This window comes from Rasamsonia byssochlamydoides, assembly GCF_041956645.1.
Source record: "Rasamsonia byssochlamydoides strain NRRL 3658 unplaced genomic scaffold VTN77scaffold_32, whole genome shotgun sequence".
Taxonomy (NCBI): domain Eukaryota; kingdom Fungi; phylum Ascomycota; class Eurotiomycetes; order Eurotiales; family Trichocomaceae; genus Rasamsonia; species Rasamsonia byssochlamydoides.
Window position 1 is genome coordinate 133,110 of NW_027192415.1, and position 17,050 is coordinate 150,159.

The following is a 17,050-nucleotide window of genomic DNA, read 5'->3' on the forward strand; positions in this document are numbered from 1 at the left end:
TCATCTTTGACCATTCTGGACCTTTTCCTCGCCCCAAACCACCTTACCGTGCAGGGCCTTTGGGCATTAAGTATGCCCTCCTTGGTGTTGCTACCAACTAGTTCCTCCATACACCATTGTTCCCATTCTGATTCTGCCTCCTCAAAGGAAGAGCAAGTAGGTCGTCTTCCAGAGTATTGTTATTGCTGTTGTTCGCCAACTGAGGGAACTTCAACAACGGAACAGGCTTCTGCATCTGCGTCTCCCCTGCCGCCGCAACCTGACGAGTTCGTGGCAGCTTCTGCTTCTCCCTCTTGTACTTGGAATTTTCCATCTGGGTCACAATGTGAATGGTAGTCTTCTTGCGAATGTAGTTGGCATTATCTTCAGCTTGTTCATTCTGTTCGACTTCGTCCAGTGGAGAAAGGGCCTTGCTAAGTTGATGGTGGTGGCGAGGATGACTCGAGGGGTAGGGGGCGACCATCTCATTGTCGTGATTATTATCATGATCAGCCCTCCCAGGCCGTCGTGCAATCTTCGTGATGAGCCCAGCCATGGTCATTTCGATGTTGAGCTTCACCATGTACGTCACGGGGTGGAATTGCACGTAGACGAGTTGGTTCTTGAGGGACATGAGTCCGATGAGAAGGACCTAGAATACAAACATCCATCAGTATGTCGTCAGTTATAGACAGTCAGTATGTTTCTTACATCCATGCTAACAGAAACAACCATCAAGCGCGCATTGAACCGGACCAAAGGCGCATACTTCTTCAGTCCGTGGTATCGGACCAGGCGCTGCTTGACTATGCGCAGGAACCAGATGTTCAGGGCAGCGTCGACGATGCAGATGAGCACTTTGGATGTCCGGTCCCAGTATTTGTTGATGAGGACATATCTAATCGTTAAACAGCAGTTGAACATGTCTTGACTCCAGAAGGTCCGACTGCTTCACTTACGTCTGATTGACAGGAGGATCCAGATGTGCAGGGATCCAGATACAAAAGACAGTGATATTGATAGCTGTAATAGTCGCAGCAGTGATCCATTTCACCTTGATGACGGTGTCCTGTTTCTCGGCCACGACAAAGATGCGGTTGATGATGATTTGCATCAGCAGCTGGATCTCAAAGACCCAGAAGAACAAAAGCGAAAAGAGAACGGGGACGCTGTTCGAATCAGCTTATCAAAACTGTCGACAAGAAGCTTCTTGAAGAGGAACGAGGAGATACATACCCCAATGGTATAATCCCCTCCAGAAACAGCCATCCCACGATCCCAATACAGAGATTGGCAAGAATCTCTCCCCAAACCAGATACACGTAGGGGCTTCGATGCGGGCGCTTGATAGCCGTCGTCTGTTTGATCGCTTTCCAAACGGTGAGAAAGCCAAAGCCCAATGTGAAGCCAGCAGCAAGACCTGCGATTTTGAAGTCTCCCACAGAGGATGCCATGCTGCTGCAGCTATACAGAAGGGATGACTTGTTTGCTTGCACAAGAAGATGGATGAATGAATATCACTAGCCTTGTTGCTCTCCTCTCTGATAATCATACCCGATGCAAGTGACACCTGGGCTTTATCCACATAATAATAACCAACCTTATAAAAGCCAATTTAGAGTTTCTATTAATGTATATCAAGCTGCCAATCAGCCATCAAACTCTGCACCGTCCGTGATAGACTGGGTTTTCGACAGATAGGCTGGAAGCTGCATACTACGGTAAGTGTCTGCATCTGCTTCATCTCAGTAATAGAAGAACACCATCGGAGATAGCGAACCTCACATGATTATTCTATCCAACATCCCCTCACTTTATCCTATTGAGGAAAGAATCCTGAGAATCAGACGTTAGGGGTCACGTCCTAGCTAGTGACAGTTCACTGATCGCATTCTAAGTATTACCCCAACAAGGGGTTGACGTGACAAGTTTGCTTTGCTTGTATAGGTTAGATTCCCCCGGTCTCCGCCAACTTTGATTGATAGACAAGACCCTGACTTGACCTGACTGCAGGCCTGCGGGGTAGTGCCAACATGATGCCATTCGTCAAGGGATGTCTCGTGTCGGTCTCAACCCTGAGATTATCAGGGAAATTCAGAGTTTAGTAGACTTTAGCAGGACTAATATGTGACAAGTTTGTGGGGGTGGGGTCAACGAGATAAATGAGAGCCGGTGAGACTGCCGAAAAAGGAAAAGGCCACGTACGTATGCAGGTGAGTACCTTGTCTACCTACATAGCCAGTGAGGAATCATGGATGAGAGGCGTTCCTGGAAGCAAGCACGGACAATCAATTGTTTCAGATGCTGCAGACAAAGTCAAATTCAGGCTTCGACCTCGTATCATGAGGGTGGATTCGGACGATCCCCCGCACGACAGGCGGATACCTGCCGCATGCGCTTTGACCCACGGTTGCCTTTCCAAAGGCTTGTTGGTTAGTTACCATTTGAAATGCGTTCCAGGTTCTTGTGAGTCTGTCATATGCGTTCGGTAATCCTCGTGTATTCATTCCTCAGGGGTGATTGATTGTTGGTATATCAAATCAAACCCCTCCCTTATTCAGTAGATTTCCATGTCCTGGGTAGTTGCAGAGATTGCAGACCACCTAAACACCACCAAATGCTCCGGCCCAGTTTCGGAATCTCTCTATTTTCTCCTTCCAGGAAAGAATTCAATTGATCAACCAGCATTATTATACTATACACACATAAAGTGTGGCGGCTCTATCACATACATATCGATGAGTCGGTCGATTAATCGACTGCACATGAAAAAAGAAATAAAAGAAAACGGTCCGTCCAATATCGCGTCGACTTCTCTCACTGTTGCATAATATGACCCAGCTCGATGTTTTGGAGAACAGACACAGGAATATCTAAATACAGGAAAGAAAGAAATAAAAGAAATAAAGAAATAAAAGCTGTTTAGAACAGGGTACAGCTGAAGCTGAAGGACACAGCAGACATTCTTGTGATGGAGCTTCGGATACACCACACCCAGTACCATGTTCAGTTGAACGCTTGTTGTTTGTTGTTTGCCGTATGCCTTTTCTCATGTTTCTTTCTCATGTTTTTTTTTTCTCTGAAAGCAACGGGGCAATATAGCACATCCTGACGTGGTAGTCGATGAAGGCTCCCATGTCTTTTTTTGTGGAAGGACAGCATGGTAAAGCACACCCGAACGTGCAGTTCTGGAAACATCGCAAGACGTGTATTATCGAGCCCTTCCCAGATTTCACTCTTCAACGTCTCAACGTCTGATGTATGCACCGGCCACGCGGAGCAGAGCGACTTTCTTGAAAAGAAAGATGGTGGGAGAGGGATAATATGTTATCGTATCGTGCTTGAAGCGGATCGCGTTTAAATCCCCATTCCAGATAATAGCCCCATCATAGGTCGAAAGAGTGGGACAGCTGCATGTACGAAGTCCCGGAGGCAGAGCTGTGTGTCATCTAGAACGTGTCATTTTCGATGAATCTAGCCTCCCTGAGGCCTGATCTGAGGGCTGTGCTGTGATATTGTATTTTTCTCCAGACATTGTGATGATTCTGCCGACAGGAATATAATCCAGGACAATCCCAAAGCCAATGCGCGCGCTCTTGAAAAGAGAGCCAAATGGTGTGGAACCAGATGTTTCTGTCTCCAATGAGAGATCTGGTGGTGTCGACAAATGCCAAGTGACACGAAGTTGGCCTGAATCCGATTTATTTGGATATCCAGGTTTACCGGCTGGTCAGACGCTGGGGACCGTAGTGTGTATTTTATCGACCTTGGCTTAACGCGATTAAGGACAATGCCGAATTTTTCCATAAGGAGATTTTCCAACTGAGCAGCATCGCAGATTGGCGTTTCCAAGGGTACAGGAATGGAGGGCATATAAGTGGAATCTTAGCGGGCCCAGCGTCAAGAAACCAGCGAAAAGGGAGTCCTACGAAAAATCATACTTGATCCCGATCCAAAATGCTAATACTGGCATCGCGAAAGTTCTCTGCATCTCGAATGCGTTCGGATGGTCTTGTTCTCTGACGGCTAGAATTTTCATGGATATTGCAGGACCCGGACCATTGGTCAAACTCTCCATCAGGTTATCCATATCGCTCAACCAAGGCCGCTCGAGCTGGTTCGTGTTATGTTCATAGAGTCGACAATGTCGATGGTATCTGGCGTGGATCAGTAATAACCGGCATGCAGAGATAATTGTGATCCATGTGTACACAGTACGCTATCTGTCTCATCCTCGAATGTCGGTGTCACTTAGAATTGGAAATGGAAGAGAGCCATATGTTTTCAACATCCAAATCCCACAACAACTTGAGTCGATTCCGTTTTCTGAAGGGAGGGCAGCAGATGGAGGAATCGAAGGATGGTCACGTCCATGGGAAGGTGAGCAAAGTGCGACTGGTGCGGAAACTCTTGCAGGAGGGTGTGATTCGGCCAGTGTAGCCTGGTTGCAATCGGGTGATTAATAACTGTACCCGAGAGAAAGAGATGTTAGATTATGTATGACCTTGGTGGATTGAAATTCATGTGCAACTCGGAAGTAGGGTAAAGGGATTTGTCAAGCTTACCTATTCCACCAGACACATCCCGCCAAGAGTCAGGGTTGCCCACTAATGGCGGCACAACGGGGTAAGAAGATGAAGAGTGTCAATACATCTGATGTGTACCGCGATTTGGCTCGCTCACCAAGAGGTCACCCAACTAATGAGGAACCAAAGGGGAGAATGCATATACCGAAATATGCAATCAATGTTGAAACAATCCAGGTCGAAAAGGCTGTGCAGCCTCATATCTGCCAACAAATAAGGCAGCCAAGAGGAATAATGCATATACCACGATATGCATGCTGTGTTGGAAAGGCTATGTAAGCTCCCCACGTTCTCAAGAGAGGGTGAGAGGTGCATGCCCTCGCTCGCAGTGGATTTGACAGCGAAAGCGTAAGAGAGGATTGAAGCCTTTGTCGTCGACAGTGGCGAGTACGATTGATCTCTTCAAGGGACCAGCAGGCATTCGGAAAGCTGGGTGTCGACGTGCTATGGTCGCTAGATACCGCGTCCAGCTCGCTGCATGGGGATTTGCACACCGAAAAATTGGTTGCGAAAGTGTATTGCAGACAAGCCGAGCGATTGGAGAGGACCATGGCATTGTGCGAGTAGCAAAGCAAATCATTGATTTTCCTTTTGTTGTTTTTTCTTTGTCTGCAGTCTTGGAGAACGAGTGCAGGAAGGAAGTCTTTCACTTTGTCACTGAAATGCAGACTGTCTGCCTGCATCTTGCTCAAGCGATATAGGTTTGAAAAAAAAAAAGTTCGAAGATTTTGATAAGGTGACAGTGATGTTGTCTGTAGTGGAAGGCAGGTGCTGAATTAGCTGAGGTTTGCATAGCACACGGTCGCTGCTTGAGGTACCAGGCGACGTAACGAGTTTGCAGAAAAAGAGAGAGAGAGAGAGAGAGAGAGAGAGCTGCATGGACGCGTGTATGAGTGGACGACCGCTTCTTCTGCCGAGGAAGGTATTCGTGGGATCCCTCTGCTTGCCGTCTCGTCAGCATTGCAGCTATACAGACGTACCAATGGGATGCAGATGCAGTGAAGGGAGAAGATGAGTGCAAGGAATGAATGAAACGCGCAGGCAGGCCGATTTCAGAAGACGCAGGGCTTGAGTACTCACCGTTCCCGATCCGACCGAGTTTGGGGAACAAAGACAAGAAGAAGCCCCTGAGAGGAAAGATGAAGTACGTGTAGTCCGACAAAGTAGCCGAGAGCAAGCAAGCAATGTCGGATGTGGTAATGAGCAGATACACAGTTTTCATGTTTGTCGCCGGACTGACGCACGTCTAACGGCTTTCTAGCTGCTGTGAGCACAGTACCGCTGAGCTGGTTGTGTGAAGATGCACCATCGGTCTGAAGATGTCTGGGATCCGTGATGTTAGACTGCTATGGCAATCGGAAATATTCTGCAAACTGGTACGGAGGTCGTCCAGGGCAGTCATCGGTGGGCGCCGCCTTCGAAAAGAAAAAGGACGACCTCGTCTTTTAGGTAAGTACATAGGATGGGAAAGCCATGGAATCATGGACCTTCGGCAAACAAATCTTCGACCGTGCACTCAGCATGGATGAGATCAGGAGACGTAGTTGTATTGGTGTACGAGTGAAGAATGGGGTTGGATAGCACATTGGTATAAGATGCAGCACGGGCCGTTTCAACGGAGAATCTGTGTGGCCAGGTGAGCTTGGTGTGGTGTAGTGATGCGAGCTGGAATTTGGTCCATTCATGCAGTCTCTGGTTGCAACCCCAATGTTTGATTTGGGCCTGGTACTGGGGCTCTTGCTTGGCTTTGAGTAGCTGGTAACGACCAACAGCGGCAATAGCAACTCCGTGAAGAGAATGCTCGGACATTCCTTGCGAAAAATAGACCATAGAGGTGTCCAAATAGGCTCCGAAATTATCGACCACATGGAAACCAGTATAGCTTCCGTTGCCATTGATCGTAGCATGCAAAAAGGCAAGCTGGCGGTCCCGCAGTGTATTCTTGGTAATTCAAACACGTGTCCGATTGGCACCATAAGTTCGTGTTCGAGCGATGGGCGTTGGGCATCATTGGAGGTAACGGCAGCGGGAATGAGGGCGGTTTCTCCGAAGAAATCATGAAGCGAAAGATGTGCCGTGTGAAATAGAAGTGTTTACCTGAATTGATGATATTGTTTTTCTGGTCACGAAAGCTGATCAAGTTTGAGCAGGTTACCTCGGTGTCTCTCGTGAGCTCGGTTTCCTCTGCATGACGGTGCTCTCAAGGGTGAACGTGAGAGAAGCAAAGCGTTCATGGCACGGAGGTTCCTGCAAGCACATACATGTTAGCAGCGGGATGGAGCAAAGGATGTGGGACACTTGTCAGAAATGCCGTATGCCGATTATATTCGAAAGACAGAGAAGAGAAGAGAGAGAAGAATGTTTTGTTTCTATTGAAACGTGGAATTTGCGTGGCTGAATCAGATGCATGCAAACTGCCAGGAACGTAGGAGGAGTCCCGTGTGAAGGATCATGTTGAAGCATTGATGTCGAGATCCCCGCTGTGGAACAGGAGAGAGGCCTGTGCGTCGAGTATCGTCGATACCGATGACTTCTTCTCCCCGGTGTCGTAGTAGGCCCACCGCGGATTCCAGAGTTCAGTGGAACTGTTTGGTGGTATTCGTATCCCTTTGCCTCGGTCGGCATGCTTGCAGTGTCGATAGCAGGGGGATGCAGGGCACATGTAGATCGTTGTGCTTCAGCCTGTCCTGTTCTGGATTGCTCCTTGTTCTGTTTCTCTGTTCAAATTGTGCAGGAGAGGATGAGGAAGGATATGTGTACTCGCTCATCGAAGAGTAGATTCATTCGGCTGCTGAAAGTGGCCCTTCCAGATCGATGGGACGATACCACGGTGTTTGTCTGCCGTCTCTTTCCTCTCATTGGACAAATGATGGAGGATGTTGGCGATTTCTCCATACGAGTGTTTGCAGACACCGTACGCCTGAATGTCTCGGTGCTGTCCCGGGTGAGACACGGGCTGTTGCGCATTGGTTGAGAAGCATCATCGAATATTTGATGAGTTTCAAGGACGTGGAGTGTTAAACTCCAAGACCATGACCCTTTTTATGAGGTATCTCCATGTCGTTTGGGAACGTTTGGAGGATTCGTACTGTAGGGTTGTTGATACCACGTGACTCATTGTTGTGAGACGTGCACGTGGGGTAAACGCAAGGACACGTGAGAATGGAGGCTGGTGGCCACGTGGTTTTAGAGAACTGAACCTGACCAAGGCAAGTTAGCACATTCCTGGGGGGGGAAAAAAAGGCACGTGGCAGGGGACAACATGATGCTTACATCTGGCAGATGTGTTGATCCTTCTGGATGAAGGTTCTGCATGTCTCTTTCTGGAGGCATACTGATTGAAGGAGCCCACGGACATGATAAGACAGGGCATGTGCATCTGAGATGTTGCTCCAGAGGAGGAAAGAATCATGACCAAATGCTGTGCTGAACAGCGTACGTGATTTTCATGGACAAAGAGGTTTATGAGATATGCGAATCAGTCTGATGTCAGGGTATATGAAGCTACCTAGATGGCTACTGACTTCGACTGAAGGGATTACTGGAACGTAGACGGTAGAAGAGTATCGTAGTTATCCTCTTTGCCCATACCTGGCAAGAGTCCTTGTCTATACTCATGAATCTATGCCGGCTTTCCCAGTATCAACAGTATATATTCGTCTTTTATGTCAACAGATGGATAGACCTTCAGACAGCCAGCTTCTCCATAGCTTCCTGCACATTCTCTCCCACAGAGACCTTGTCAGCATCATTCCCCTCGACAGAACCATCCGGCTGTGCCGTGACCGGGCCCTTGCCTCCCGGGTAGCGAGATCCCTTATCCTTCGGCTTCTTCTTCTTCTTCTCTGGTTCCGGAGGCGGCGGGTAGGCCTTCTTTTCTACTTCTTGCCACTCCTTAGAAGCCAAGAAAGCCTCCTGGATCGGGGCCAGGAGCTTGTTGAGAGCTTCCGTCACAGCGGCCTTGAGAAGTTGTGGGGTGAGCTAGACAGATTGTCAGTAAGCTTGGAATCACCATATAACAGAGATTCAACGGAATGCTCACCTTATCTTCTCGGTAGTCTGCCTTCAGGTCTTCGATGTTCGAATAAATCAATGGCTCCTCGCCTTCTTTTCGAGGGACAACAAACTCGGCTGTGCCGTCTTCCCTGTTCAAAGCGCTCACTGGCAAGAGCACATATTCAACGAAACTGATGATGCCGTTGCCCTCGACCTCCCTGGGAACGGCAAAGGCCTTCTTTATCTTCTTCTTCACGGCCTCCGCATTATCGAGAATGTCAATTTTCGAGTCCGGGTCCGAAGACGACATCTTTCCTCCTGCCAGACCAGGAACCATCGGGTTCATCAAGTGCGCCCGCTCTTTGTATCCGATTCGGGGCAGCGTCTCCTGGGCAAGGGTGAAAATCTTGCGCTGATCGACGCCACCAAACTGGGCATCCACACCCAGATGTTCCTCGTCCAAGGCCTGCATAAGAGGGTATATCAACCCCGACAGGGGGGCGTTATCCACCTGCTTGACGACTTCAGCGCCGGCTTTCTTGGCATCGTGTTCTGTCACCATGCTGCTCAGCCGGAAAATATCCATGGTGTATTCCTTGGACAGCTGGTAGGAGCTGCCGAGCACGAATTCCAGCTTGTCAATGGGCACATTGAGAGCCTTCAGTAAGGAGGTAACGACATAGCGGTAGTATTCTGCACGGTAGTTGACGAGCTCGATGGGCGCTTTGAGGTTGTCGAGGAAGGCGTGGATATCTGCCAACAGAATCTTGACTCGGCATCCTGCACGCAAGAAATGGGCCAGCTTTACCATGGGAACAAAGTAACCGCAGTGAGGACGTCCAGTCGTTGCGGTACCTAGACGTGACAAAGAATGATTGTCAGCTAATGCCATTTCCTCGGTTTGGCGGGGGGGGTTTTTTTTTTGCTTCATTTTTCGGTGATGTACCGGCGACGGATGGTGTTACTCACCCCAGTAGATAACCAGGGGCCTATTCTGCTTGATGATGACATCTTCCAGAATCTCCGGCTTCAGGACTTCCTGCAGCTGGCATGTGATCAGGTCCAGCTTCTCCTGAGGAGTGAGTTCGCGAGCCATGACGGATGGATTGCGGGGTAATCCGGCCACACGTGAGATCAAGGGAAGGCAATCCACCAGAGTTTGCCGAAGTCCTGGAAGATCACTTCAAAGGAGAATAAAAATCTCGTCTCAATTGGTCCCGCTGGACGGAGTGGAAGGGAAGCGATCACGGGCCAGCTGGGATATTATTGTCTCTGACTCGACGGACTGTGTTGGCGGGGGATTTTCACAATTCTGCCACCGTTTCACTCACCGCTTTCCGCCTTCACCAGCCAACAATGAGCCAATCAAGATGCAGATTCTATACAACAGCAGCCAGGTCGCTAGGTACAGTATTCGATTTTAGATAAAACTCTTCATACACTACGGCTTTATTGGCAGATGACATCCAGTAAAAATTCGTAGTGCCATCTGTTTATCTACTGCTTGAACTGGCCAAGAAAATACTTCTCTACGATCGATGGGCAGGCCACGGAATGGTCCATGAGGGATCAAAGGATAAATCGATTGTGGGCATCTGAGAAATTATATCGTTGCAAACCATGCGTATCACCATACGTATCAATTCCTTTAGGCGACCAATATTTTCAATTCACGTCCAAAATCCTCGTCGCCATCGACGACATATACAGATGTCCTTCCTGAATGCTACTACTAATAAGATGGGGAAGGAACATTCAAAGAAATAACATTTCGCTGATGAGGCTCAAAGTTGCGACCAGTTATCGCCGCCTGGACCATAGTTCTAGAGGCTTCGAGGCTCAACTTATCCTGCACTAGAAGCATATCTGCAAATTGACGCAGGATACGGAGTACGCAGTAGCATGCTGACGTACTCCTGGCCTGCTGGAGATGGCCAATGGTGAGATGCAACATGGCGGCAGAAGAAAAGACGAGGCTGGGGTGTGGCGCCTTCCGCCCTTTCGAGGCTAGTGCCCCGCGTGATGCTCCGCCGTTTCCTGCCTCCCGTTTTTCCATCACAAGCAACCCTCAGTCCCTCGCCTAATCTATCGAAACAAAGCAACATGCAAATAGCAACTATTATTATCGCCATAATTGATGCCAAGCTAATAATCAACGGCAGTGCAACGTAATCCTCTGACAGAAAACCATGTCCCATTGGCACTGTGTTATAGTCTTGAATCTTGGCTCCCGCAGCGGTCAGCTGGTGGATCCCTGCAGCCTCATCTTATCGATAAAGAGGAGGTTGGTGTTGGGTTGCGATGGTGACCGCAGCCTCTGATTTAAACCATCCCCCAGCTCTCTGGCAAGATGATCTGTCATTATTGCTCATTGCTGAGCACTCCCGGAAGCTCTTCCGAAATATTGTCTTTTTACTACATACCCACATACCGTTCCTCCGAATATAGAGCTTCTTGTGTGAGCGCTCGCAGAGGCTACCTGCCTCCTCTCCTCGCCTTTTCCCTCCATACTTCCTCCTTACAAGATGAGATTCTCTGTCGCTTTGGCGGCAGCTGCCCTCCTCTCATCTGCGCCGCTCATTGCGGCTCAGACCTACACCAATTGCAATCCGCTGCATACCAGTAAGTGCTCAACTGCTTCTGTGTTTTCTCTTCTGCAAGTCAAATCCGGGTGTTAACTCCTCCCAGCTTGTTCTCCAGATCCCGCGCTTGGAAAGTCCGAAAGCTTCGATTTTACACAAGGCCCCTCCAGCCAGTGGACAGCCAGCGGCGGTACGCCCACGTACGACAGCACCAAAGGCGTCGCGTTCACCATCGCCAAGCAGGGTGATGCGCCCCTGATCACCTCGAACTGGTACATCATGTTCGGACACGTCGAGTACGTGGTCCAGGCAGCTCCAGGTACTGGCATTGTCAGCAGCGCAATCCTGCAGTCGGACGATCTGGATGAAATCGACTGGGAATGGCTGGGGGGCGACGATAACAGCGTGCAGACCAACTATTTTGGCAAGGGCGACACCAGCACCTACAACCGGGCGGCGACATACTCGGCGCCCAACAACCACGATGGCTTCCACACGTACGCCATCGACTGGACGGCCGACCATATCGTGTGGCAGATTGACGGCACGACCGTGCGCACCCTCACTCCGGAGACGGCGGACGCCAACCAGTACCCGCAGACGCCCATGATGATCAAGGTTGGCATCTGGGCTGGTGGTGATCCCAGCAACCCTGAAGGAACCATTCGTAAGTTTTTCCTTCTCTTTACCCGACGATCTTCCTGACTGACAACTGCAGAATGGGCTGGCGGCGTGACGCAGTACGACCAAGGTCCCTTCACCATGTATGTCAAGTCGATCTCGGTGACAGATTATTCGACGGGCTCGCAGTACAAATACACCGACGAGAGCGGCACCTGGGAGTCAATTGAGGCTGTTGGCGGCGAGGTGAATGGGAACATCGGTGCTGCTGTGTCTGTGGCCACGTCCGCTCCTGCCGTCACTGCCACCCCGGACCCTTCACAACCGATCCCTTGGAGCGGAACGCATCGTGAGACGTCCAGTTTCTCGACTCCCAGCATCTGGCCCTGGGTGCCCAAATCGTCCTCCTCTCTGACGGATACAGTCCCGAGCGGCTGGCCCTCGACCAGTGCTGGGAGCGCATCACCGCCAAGCGCGGTCTCTGTGAGTAGGGATTCCCTGGTAGTTGTTTGTTGGATGGCTGAGTACTGACATGTTGCTGCTTTCACAGGCAACCTCCCTGCCTACTGCGTCGTCGTCTCCGTCCTCGTCGGGTCCCTCCTCCCTCTCTGGCGCTGAAACGACCGCTGCGCCCAGTTCGCAAACCCTGTCGAACTCGCCCAGTTCAGGCCGGACGACGCTAGTTACTTCAACCACACGAGTTTCATCGGCAGGCTCGACGACGACATCTGTCCCTCCGGCACCAGCCACGAATGCCGCCAGTCCGCTCCAGGCTACCCGTGCTGTGTGGGCTCTCTGCGCATTCCTCGGAAGCGCATTGACGCTTCTCATGTGAGAGATTTTCTCATGTGAGGTCTTGACCCTGTCGCTGTGATTGTCAGGATGACGGCGTTTGGAAGGTTTGGATATAATAAATAAGTCCGATCTTGAGCCGAGCCTTGTATATGGCTCAGACGGACGGATTTTCCTTTTGTTTTCATTTACGATTAGTGATTGACCATTGCACATATACTTATCAGCATGAGCTACGGCGTTATATTCGGTGTATGATTACGGGATGTTTGAATACGATTGACGACCTTATTATGGTGCATATGATTTTGGACTACCGCATTGGCTACAGACATGGTGATAGCATTGGATAGATAGTTTCGGAATTAATCGATGCATTGGAACAGAATCCTATAGGTACCGAGAATACATCACAATCACGTCATGTGCTGTCAACACCTTCTGGGAGCTGTCGGAGTGCCAGCAGAAACTTAAGTTGCCTCTTCCACCTCAGACGTCGTAAAAAACCCGATCTTGCTCTATTTCCCTTGTCTCCTTCACCGTACGTCCAGCTACTTCATACCTGTACAAGCAGCCAGCTGATACAGTAACGCCTACTCCAGGTAGGAGTATTAACTCCATTCTGAACAAGAACGAATTAGTCCAGTTTAATTCCAACGAGAAAAAAAAAAGACACAGTAAGTCAACCCCTGAATCTGACCGACCTGAACTGACGATAAGAAGATTGCAGAACGATATGGATGTCAGCACCAAGATCACCTCTAAAGTCTACCTCATCCGCCATGGCGAGACCGAATGGTCCAAAGCAGGCAAGCACACCTCCCGGACGGAGGTGCCCCTGTCCAAAACCGGCGAGGAGCAAGTGATCAAGGCGCGCGATCAATTTATCGGAGAGGGCAAGTTGATCGATCCGTCGGAGGTCAGTCGGATGTAAGTGTGCTAGCAGCTCTCCTATCTATCTACTACGGTGGTCATCTGATTGTTTGTGTCTAGTTACTGCTCGCCTCGAGGTCGAGCGCGCCGGACCTGCGAACTGCTGAACATGGGCCAGCACGGCCGACTGCTCTGGCAAGAAGAGAAGCCCCAGACGCCCGGCGCCACCAACCTGCAGACCAAGGCCGGCACGCCGGTGATGGTGACGGACCGGCTGAAGGAGTGGGACTACGGTGATTACGAGGGGATGACGATCAGCGAGGTGCACGAGTTGCGCAAGCAGCGGGGGCTGGACAAGGCGAGGGATGACGATGGGAAGACCTGGAATATCTGGATCGATGGATGTGAGGGGGGAGAGTAAGCTGTCGCTCGACCTGACGTTATCAGTATTGTGTCTTATAGTTCAAAGATCCCCCCAGCAGGTTTCGGACCGTCTCGACAATCTGATCAACGAAATCCTCCTTAATATGGAGACGGCCGGGCCCACTCCTGGCGGCGAGACCATTCCACGGCCCAAGGACATTATCTGCATTGCGCACGGTCATATCCTGGCCTCGTTCGCGCTGCGATGGGCGCAGCAGCCGTTGCGGAACGGCATGCGACTGCTGATGGAGACGGCGGGTGTTGCTGTTCTGGGGTGAGCAGATCGAAAATTTCAAATTGAAGACTGGAGCTGACAGAATCAAGTTTCGAGCACGACGACGTCCGCGAGCCGGGTATTATCCTGGGCCGGCGGGCAGGGCTGTAGAAGCCGCAACTCGACCGAATTGATTTATAATATAACTAGACGGGTCTGAAAGGGCCATAGAACTGAGCATAGAATCGAATTGAAGGACAGGCTGTATGCAGTGATTAAAATGGAATAGAATTTATTTATTGCATTGTCTAGAGACCTAGAATATTGGCAGTATGCCCTAGGGAAGATCACAATTCTACAGCAGCAATATTCTATTCATTTTTATATTCTGTTGGAAGGCACACTTCTTCCTGGTCTATACACATGTAGGTATACACATGTAGGTAGCCCCCCAACATATTCCTCCTTTCTTTTTTTCTACCCACAACACTGATCCATGCAATCACCAGTCCACAGACAAATCGTCTACAATTCTGATGCACCACACCACACCGCACAACCCTGAGCTCAGCTCACTACAAGTAAACCGACTTGCACACTGACCGAATGTCACGATACATGGCCGTATTCCAGCCCACATCTCGATGGTATGTCGGCAGGAAAAACGACTTGTCCGCATTCGCCCCATCCGGCGGCTTCAGAGACGTCATATCCAGAGGAGGCGTCTGGCTGATGCGGTGAGTGAGGTCGCGCTGTTCGACGATGCCGATGTCTTTCCTAAACACATATACTTTTGTTAATGAAGATAAAGGACTGAAAGAAATAGTGAATGGTACTGACAGCGAATCTTTATGCGGGGGATTGCCCTCATTGTAGACGATCGTCTTCCACGCCTCGTGGCAGTCATTGATGAGGGAGATGGCGAATCTAGAACCATCAATCAATCAGTAAATAAACCAACCAATTCAATAACCCCTCCTTCATAGTTTCATCTGGATTCATCAGGGTTAGGGTTCCATACTCCACCCCTTTAACCTCCCCCCCCAAAGCCACTTCATTCTCGGCCTTCCCCTCCGGAACCTTATACACACTGAACCAATACTTCATCGAGTCGAGAAACCCGGGCATATGGCGCTCCACGTCGCTGATGTGGTTGAGTTCCGGCGCCAGCGGATCCGTGACGTCGATGGCGATCACCTTCCAGTCGGTCTCGCCCTGGTCGAGGATGGCGAGGGCGCCGAGGACTTTCACGGGTTTCACTTGCCCGGTGTAGGCGATAGCGGAGCCGATTTCGCACACGTCGAGCGGGTCGTCGTCTCCGGAGGCTTGGGTGTCGGGGTCGGTGGAGGAGGGGTCTTCCCATGTCTGTCATCACGCTGTGAGCTCGATATATATATATATCATCCGCAGGATAAACGATAAATGACTATGGGGAAAAAAATGAAGAGGAAGATAGGATGTATGAAGGACTAACCTGCGGAAAAGCCCCGTAGTTCCACGCATACCCCTTGTACGGAAAGATATTAGGGACATACCTCATCTGCCCCTTTTTGACATCCTGCTTGATGGGGGTGAGGAATTCATCTTTGGCGATCTTAGCCCTCGCAAAAAACATCAGCCCAGCTGAACAGCGTCCAGTACAAGTCATAGTTTTTAGGGGCGTCTACCTCCATCTTCGCATTCCCAAACCGCGGAATCTCCACCACCATGTTCACCACCTGGCCCGCTTTCCCGCCGTCGGTGTACAGCGGGATGTCGTGCCAGGGGGAGACGAGCTTGTGGTCATCTTTGCCCTCGATGTAGATGCGGAAGTCGGATGTGAAGGGTTGGCCGGCGGTGCGGGGGGTGTAAGTTGATGCTGGAGCAGAATCCATGATTACAGAAGATAAGCTACTGATGGGATGGAATATATAGAATGGCTGGAATGGAGAATTGAGCTTGGAATTTGTTAATAATATGAGATATAAACAGGGGATTTACATTCTACACACATACAGATATAGAAATATACAGGTTGTGGGACATTAGGTTTAACATTTCTATTGCTAGTGTATAACAAAAAGTCGAATCTAATGTGGATTTGGAATTGGATTGATTGGATGGAATAGATATCCCCGTGAATGACGTATGTATGTACCGTATATGCGTAGCCATTTTAAATGGCAATTTAATTAGGTAGATCCCACCTTTATCTTCTGCCAGTGAAGAATTAATTTCTGCAGCAGGGATAAAAATACTTTTGATACCAGGACTGACAATGGCGAAGGTATCATTCTATTGCAAAATGTAAAAACTGACGTTTGAGGAATGAAGGATTACCGTAATATCTCCATCGCTGATTGAGGAGTTAATAGCTGACACGATAAAAAAAGGGAAAATTGAAAAAGAAAAGCGAAGAGGAAAAGAAAAGACAAGAGACTCACAACAAATGCTAGAATACAGGACCGGTAGCAAGTTGTAAAGGTTAGGAACTACTTAGGTAGGTAGGTATACTATCGGGGGATAATTCCCGCTTCTACTTACCTACCGAGCAAAAATCTACGAGCACCCGGTCGACTGCCCTTCTCGTTTTAGTAGGTGAGCATCGGAAAACAAAAGTGAAGTTCAGTCCTTATCCCATAGTATCCTCCAAATGCAGGAGGGTATTCAATCCGCGGAGCATCCTTATTATCGCCACTATGATAGTTGTTTGGTATGAACCCTTTTATGGTCATCTAGTTGGATTTTGCTATTTTTTTTTGGCATCTGTAGTGGTATTTTTGTCGATGCTGTTTTCCTTATGCTAACCTAGGTAGACAGTGCAATCTCCCTCCTGCGGCATCCCTACATGGCTTCCATGGTAGATGGAATCACCATTGAAGATGGGAGATCCTGTCTGTCTAAGCAGTGAAGATATGGGAGAAGTTCTGGCAAGAAGCTATATCCCATAGGCAAGTTGGTCGAGCTTTGAAATATACTCGACCCTGTCCCAGCCTACCTCGCTA

The 17,050-nt window shown here is 49.5% G+C and overlaps 7 protein-coding genes across 7 annotated transcripts; 2 read left to right on the top strand and 5 right to left on the bottom strand.

The window, feature by feature from the left end:
* Positions 1–1,433, bottom strand: VTN77DRAFT_4636 (uncharacterized protein; the record flags this gene model as incomplete). Its single annotated transcript, XM_069420717.1, has 5 exons — positions 1–57; positions 113–631; positions 691–877; positions 939–1,148; positions 1,216–1,433. 5 exons carry the CDS (start codon positions 1,431–1,433, stop codon positions 1–3), a joined length of 1,191 nt encoding a protein of 396 aa, XP_069277598.1.
* Positions 1,434–6,010: 4,577 nt separating this feature from the next.
* On the bottom strand, positions 6,011–6,541 carry VTN77DRAFT_4637 (uncharacterized protein; the record flags this gene model as incomplete). The annotated part of the gene is made up of 1 exon (XM_069420718.1): positions 6,011–6,541. One exon carries the CDS (start codon positions 6,539–6,541, stop codon positions 6,011–6,013), a length of 531 nt encoding a protein of 176 aa, XP_069277599.1.
* A 788-nt stretch (positions 6,542–7,329) lies between these two features.
* On the bottom strand, positions 7,330–7,880 carry VTN77DRAFT_4638 (uncharacterized protein; the record flags this gene model as incomplete). Its single annotated transcript, XM_069420719.1, has 3 exons — positions 7,330–7,521; positions 7,655–7,765; positions 7,839–7,880. The coding sequence occupies 3 exons, from the start codon at positions 7,878–7,880 to the stop codon at positions 7,330–7,332; spliced, it is 345 nt and encodes a 114-aa protein (XP_069277600.1).
* Positions 7,881–8,252: 372 nt separating this feature from the next.
* VTN77DRAFT_4639 (uncharacterized protein) lies at positions 8,253–9,657 on the bottom strand (the record flags this gene model as incomplete). The annotated part of the gene is made up of 3 exons (XM_069420720.1): positions 8,253–8,546; positions 8,608–9,416; positions 9,531–9,657. 3 exons carry the CDS (start codon positions 9,655–9,657, stop codon positions 8,253–8,255), a joined length of 1,230 nt encoding a protein of 409 aa, XP_069277601.1.
* Positions 9,658–9,695: 38 nt separating this feature from the next.
* VTN77DRAFT_4640 (uncharacterized protein) lies at positions 9,696–10,617 on the bottom strand (the record flags this gene model as incomplete). Its single annotated transcript, XM_069420722.1, has 3 exons — positions 9,696–9,816; positions 9,893–9,962; positions 10,476–10,617. 3 exons carry the CDS (start codon positions 10,615–10,617, stop codon positions 9,696–9,698), a joined length of 333 nt encoding a protein of 110 aa, XP_069277602.1.
* A 469-nt stretch (positions 10,618–11,086) lies between these two features.
* VTN77DRAFT_4641 (uncharacterized protein) lies at positions 11,087–12,599 on the top strand (the record flags this gene model as incomplete). Its single annotated transcript, XM_069420723.1, has 4 exons — positions 11,087–11,183; positions 11,250–11,810; positions 11,862–12,247; positions 12,315–12,599. The coding sequence occupies 4 exons, from the start codon at positions 11,087–11,089 to the stop codon at positions 12,597–12,599; spliced, it is 1,329 nt and encodes a 442-aa protein (XP_069277603.1).
* Positions 12,600–13,292: 693 nt separating this feature from the next.
* Positions 13,293–13,850, top strand: VTN77DRAFT_4642 (uncharacterized protein; the record flags this gene model as incomplete). Its single annotated transcript, XM_069420724.1, has 2 exons — positions 13,293–13,486; positions 13,550–13,850. The coding sequence occupies 2 exons, from the start codon at positions 13,293–13,295 to the stop codon at positions 13,848–13,850; spliced, it is 495 nt and encodes a 164-aa protein (XP_069277604.1).
* Between the last annotated feature and the right edge of the window lie 3,200 nt (positions 13,851–17,050).